The sequence below is a fragment of the Arachis ipaensis genome, chromosome B03, assembly GCF_000816755.2.
Source record: "Arachis ipaensis cultivar K30076 chromosome B03, Araip1.1, whole genome shotgun sequence".
Lineage (NCBI taxonomy): Eukaryota > Viridiplantae > Streptophyta > Magnoliopsida > Fabales > Fabaceae > Arachis > Arachis ipaensis.
In genome coordinates, this window is record NC_029787.2 from 33958605 (window position 1) to 33964859 (window position 6255).

Consider the following 6255-nt stretch of genomic DNA (forward strand, 5'->3'; position numbering starts at 1 on the left):
TGAGTATCGATCTATATTTTCCTTATAACAAGCTTGCTTTAGATAGTTATCACCTGTCACAAAGCAGATTCTTTCTGCCAGTTAATTCTGTGCTGCTTGGTTAGGAGAAACAAAGCTCAAGTGCTACCAACTAGCAATAAGTACCAATGGGTGTCATCATTTGTTTTGTTCTTAGATCAACTGTAAAGAACTTCATGATCCTCATGTCTTAGACCCTCTTCAAGGTTCAAAATGATTATAGGTAGTTGGCTTCTCGGGCAACTAAAGGAGGCCTTGGTTGACGTTTTCTCTTCGATTTCAGATCAACTACTATGATTGAAATGTTATCCTTACTATTTCTAGCATAAGCAATCTCAGTCAGGCTATTGGCAACAACTTGTGCCGGAGATATTTCCTCCAGAGACAGGGACCTTCGTCGCCTTCTTAGAATATGCCGCGCAACTTCACCAACCTCTTCATTCGTCATGACATCCCAGAGTCCATCACTTGCCAATATTAAGCACTCATCCTCCTCACTTCTTGCTGTAAAGGTTATCTCAGGCACTGGAATGATCCATGGCCTCAAGTACCTATCACCTGAAACATAATTGTTAACTAGGTAAATACAAGACGACCAGTAGCCATGGACCTTTTGTTCCAAGAAGTCCAATTCCTAATAATTCAACTTACGTTTTTTCCTATCTCTTTTCCTGTTCTGAACCATAATTCGACTTGCCATCTTAGTTTGAACTAGATGGCAGATGCTACACATGATGGTTAAATGAAAACTCTGGAAAAGTCACTTGCATGCCATCTAAGTTTTAGGCAGCAAATGGTTCTAGCAACAACAAACTAGTAATACTCTCTTGCATCAGATAATTAGGTACAACAGTAAAGTACGCTAAGTACCAGAGGAGAAATTAGCTTTCTACCTTTACCAAAAACCTTGCAAAACTCAATAGATTATTGATAACTGCCTATGCTCATTATTTCCCGAGTGATTGTGGACAGGCTGTTATGATCAAAATCAGTGTGTATAAAAATTTATTGAACGACTACAGCACGAAGGAAGCTTGCAAACATATGAAAAGAACTTCTGGAAATCAATTAACAATAAAAAATGACAAATATAAAAAACAACTTGAGTTGCGAATCAAATTGCTATATATAACGTGCTTAGTTCTGTTGGCCTGTTCTCTCATCAATCATAACACGCTGAACCATAGTCATTAAAGTTAATGTACTACTAAGAAAATATTCGATACATTATTCTGATAATCTGATCCTCCTATGTGACTTCCATTAATCCATGGACCATGGTCATAGTCCCGCTCTCAAAATGGAATTTCTATACGTACATTTCTTTTCTTTCAATTACTTTTTATGCTGACACCAAAATGGGGTTTACCAGTACATATAAGTATGTAGATTTATCCTAGAGAATTTATAGGATCAAAACCATTTTGAAACTACAAAATATTGAAATTGAAGGTTGTGCTGTTTTTCTTTTTGTTTATTAGCCAATGACAGAAAATGGGTCACGTTTTATTGAAAGAAACTTTAATGCCTTAATCGTTCAAAAGAAGAAAATCTCAAGAATCCTTAGCCTAAGACGATATATATGTAGATAAATCAAGGTACCTATAGCCCTGGACATGGCAAGAACACCAAACACCCTAGCTCCATTCCAGTTTATGACTTTTCCTCCTCCTCCTTCAATTCTCAAGAGTTCATCTTGTCTATCAGGCTGTACAAGCAAGGACAATGGTATCTTAACTTGTCAATGAAACGAAAGATAACTCATATAACTTATGAAATATAAAAATGATTGGAATATATATGGCTCCAGTTAGGTACCAAAATTGACTTCATTTTATTTTTTATTTTATATTTTTCCTTTTCATTTAGTCACGCCTTCTCAAGCATTTTCGACAGGCCTAAAAGGTTAATAGATTTACCTTGTATCCATGCCGCATGAAAAACAAAGATAGCTTTGATTTGATAAAATGACAGTACATAACAAGAATTAATCGCATATGAACAAAAAAAGTGGTAAAAATGGGTTGTGATAAAGACCTTCTGATCGACAGTGAGTGGGATTGTTTGAGCCCTGCGGCAAAGAACGACCCTTGAATCGCCGCAGTTGGATGTAATAATTTGGCAACCAGACAGAACCACCACAGAGGCTGTAGATCCTACCATTTCAGGTGCAACTTCATCTGATGATATCTCATTGTCAGTCCTTTCAAAACCGTTAGAAAATACGGCCTCCCACCTTCTTTGCCATTCACTATAACTCTCTATTTGCCGCTCCCATTCCTCTGCTATCACATCGTGCATCCGATTTGCACAAAATTTAGCCACCTACCAATGAAGTACAACAGTTAGGAAGGGTTTAATTTTCTTAGGACATGTAGTACTGGACAAATGCATTCGAGTAAAACTATATATATATATATATCAAAGAGTAGTTCAGAGAAAAGTTATTGGCCACCACAAGAAAGCATGCATAATGTAGGTTAGCCATCTATATATGGTTGACCTCCACCACCTCGGATTTTGGACAGGTTTATTGTATTACTCTTCCCTTGTACTGGGGGAAGCTAAGGAGGACGTATCAGTGGCCCTTCTTAATCCATACATAGTTCTGTTAAATGAATACTCTGAAATAAAGGGTAAAAGTAATGCTCAATCCAAAGCTATCATCATATTAGCCGGGAATTATCACATATTCATATTGAATACTGAAACATTAAGTTGGATCGTACTTAAATTACTATTTACTTTGTTGCATATACTATGCTTTTATTTATATAAAGTATTACTTTAATTTATATTATTCAACTAAGCACAGTCCATCTAACTTATTAGAAGGATATCACACATAAAATTAATTTTTAGTTGGCCAGAAAATATTTCTGGAGAAGGAAGGAACTCATTCAAACAAGTCTCAAAAAATAATATCATATTTAAATTTAATTTAATCATGAAATGCAATATTTGGCCAAATTTTTATTTGACTAATACTAATAAAATTTTTTATTTTTTTAATGAGTAGTGCTAGGGAGCCAATGGCCTAAGTGTACAATGTGTACAATGGACTAAATCTTTGGTTTATGAATCAAATGAACATCACCTATGGACTAAATCTTTGGTTTATGAATCAAATGAACATCACCTATACTATGCAGAATAACCATCCGGATACCAGGGATAACCATCTGGATACCAGGAATAATAAACATCTAATTTTGGGTTCACCAAGGTTTGAACTCTTGACTTTCCGGATCTAGAACTCTTATACCATGTCCTGAAACCACTCATCCCAAAAACGTAACCTGCCAGGACAATGTAACACTAATAATAATATCTCTAATACTTTCTAAACCTTCATTGTACACATTGTATGCTTAGGTCATTGGCTCCCTATACTTTCTCTTTTTTAATTTCTCATGCGTAATTATGTTATATTGTTATGCCGGTGTAGTGCTCTCATGTGAAACGTGTTTCTTATTTTCCAAAACGGAGCAGATTAAGAAGGGCCAGGGCCACATCATCAGTGAGCCCTCGGCAGCACCTTATAATATTCCAAAACGGATGCAAAGGCAAAGGTAAAGCCAATTTCCCATTCACAAATCAATGGAATGAAGCATTCATCCCTTTTTCCTCTTTCAACAAAAGGCTCATCCTTCCGTTCGAATTCCCATCCACGCGGTCATACACTAATTATTAACACTTGTCAATATATGCTTTAACAAAGGAATACATATCTGCTTGCTTTTCCAGGTTCTACTCCCTCCATACGAAAAGCAGAGAATCAAAGTGCTCTTTTTGGCAATCCACAAATGCGAGAGTGACCAAAACGACCCGAGGAACCAGCAACGCTAATAAACTTGCACATCCAATGATTACTAGCTTGTATCAAATCCCGAGAATTAGCACAATTAGCATGATGGTAGTTGCTTCGATTATTATTATTATTAAAATGAAATGGCAATTAGACTCAAAAATTTTGATTTAGAATGAATTAATCTTTAAAAAAATATCAATTAAATTTTTTAAGATAATAAATAATAGATATGTATATCTTTCTATTAATAGATATTACAAAACGTCAAAATAATACAAAATTATCCATATATTTTATTAATAGATATTACAAAACGTCAAAACGATACAAAATTATCCATATATTTTGTTATTGATGTGTGTCGTGTTGTTATACATAAACACAAAAATAATATAGTTTTTGACAATAAAATATTTATTATCTTTTGAATTTTTATATAATCTTTATTAACTGTTTTCTATATATAACAAATAAAATTATAATTTACATAATAATTTTTTATAAATAAATGTCATAATAATTAACAGTATATATAAATACAGTTGTTAGGTTTTATATGATAAATTAATATTAGAAGAATATAATATATTCACTCTTTACTATTTTAGAGAATCAAATTAATATTTTTTTAGAAATTAATTAATCCGAAATTAAAATATTAAGAGCCGTCATCAACACTTTACTGTGATTATTATTTACTCTTATTATTATTAAGCATCAATCAATATTCGTATTTAATTTTTAAGAGCCACGTGTATGAAGCAAATTTGATAACGTGTGAGAGATTAGGCATATAACCTTGAAATGGAAAATAAAATAAAATCACTGGTAGTAGTATCTGCTTATCTGGCCCTCCCCTTCAATGGCAAAAAAGGCATACCCCAATCACTCTTACGCGTGTCACACGACAAGGAGACGCACTCCAATTTTCTTTTTCTCTCTCTCTATGGACCACTCTCCCCATAACACGTGCCCATCATGAGAGCAACCCGGCCACCAACCACATTCCCATCCGACCTTTAAGTAAACGATCAACCACACTATTTATTTATCCAAAATTACTAATAATAGAATAGAATAGTATTATATTTTTTCAAAATAAATAAATAAACATTTTTCTATTTTTATATTACGGAAAATGCCACACACTCTACATTTCCATGCCTGGTCATGGTCACCACAGCCAGGACAGATCTTTGTTTATTTTTATTATGAAACTTTCAAATATATATTTCCAACTTTAAAAAAAATCTTGCAAAATTTAAATGCGAAATACTAAAATATATGCGGAAGAAGGTATACCTGAGAGCCACCGTGACCGTCGTACACTCCGAAGAAATGAAGGGGAGAGATCTCGCCGGAGGATTGGGAGCCAGGGGCCGTACAACCGCCGACGTGGTGGCACGCGCGGGACATGAATCCAGGAATAACGGCAATCGTGTCTTCCATCTCCTTCCTTCTCCCAATCACCGAAGTGTGCCCCCAACTCACTCCCTTGTTCTTCCTCCCCACGCATTTATCCCTGACCGCTGCCGCTACCACAACCTCCACGTCACTCGACACAGTCCGCCTGAGCAGAGGAGGCAAGAGTATGACGTCGGCGGGAGGAATCTCCCCGGAGCCACTGCTGATGGAGGAAATGTCGCCGGAGCTGGTGTTACTGCCGCGGAAGTCGTCGAAGCTGAGGATTGAGGAAATGCCGGAGCTGGAACTGGTGGCGGACAACTCGGAGTCGTGTCGCTGGAGCTGCTCTTCCTCGTCCATGATGCAACGACAATGAGAGAGGGCGGAACGGAAGATAATTGAGGTGATAAAAGAAGAGGAAAGGACAGGTAAAAAAGTGACACGTGTAAGAGAAATATAAGTTTTGTTGATGGCACACGCATCTGCTGTGACTTTCGGGGGTTGGAGTGGGAAAATGAAAACGAAAAGGAGAGGTTAAACCAAAAAAATGGAGAGGAATGACTTCTATGTAGTCGTACTCACCTGTCTTATGCTGCGCCTACACCTGTCCCCATTCTGATCTCAACTCGACACGCATCTTTACGTTTCACTTTCCGACGCTCTAGCTAGTACCTCCCATAATAATTCCCTCGGTTTTTATTCTCTAGGGCACTCCTACCTTTTGAAGTATGCACCGTCCACCCATAGTGTGCCAGATCCCACACCCTGCTCACTGTTTTACCTCTTATTGGACCGTCTAGAATCCGTGACGTAGTAAAGGTTTGTAGAGAATTTTGGTCTCTCTGCCTGTGACGTTTGAGGAACCTATGTACGTAAGCAGCCGTCCGTACGTCGTCTTTTTATTTATTTTTCGAAAAGATATTTAAGATATAATAAAAGTCAGTCTAAACCAAAGATGTCAGAATTCAACGGATAAGGTTATTAGATCATTTATTCAACTGATTCAACTGATTAATTCGATT

General features: G+C 36.5%; 1 protein-coding gene across 1 annotated transcript; it reads right to left on the reverse strand.

Moving 5' to 3' along the window:
• Positions 38–6044, reverse strand: LOC107630167 (probable protein phosphatase 2C 6). Its single transcript, XM_021118698.1, has 4 exons — positions 5132–6044; positions 2056–2343; positions 1621–1726; positions 38–576 (listed from the first exon to the last, which is right to left on the reverse strand). The coding sequence occupies exons 1-4, from the start codon at positions 5591–5593 to the stop codon at positions 236–238; spliced, it is 1197 nt and encodes a 398-aa protein (XP_020974357.1). The 5' UTR covers positions 5594–6044; the 3' UTR covers positions 38–235.

Excerpts from the sequence above, each read along its gene's own strand:
- LOC107630167 (XM_021118698.1), bottom strand. The coding sequence starts at position 5,593 with ATGGACGAGGAAGAGCAGCTCCAGCGACACGACTCCGAGTTGTCCGCC. Across the intron at positions 2,344-5,131 it reads ACGGTCACGGTGGCTCTCAG|GTGGCTAAATTTTGTGCAAA; the intron begins GTATACCTTCTT and ends CTTCATTGGTAG. Across the intron at positions 1,727-2,055 it reads CACTCACTGTCGATCAGAAG|CCTGATAGACAAGATGAACT; the intron begins GTCTTTATCACA and ends TTGCTTGTACAG.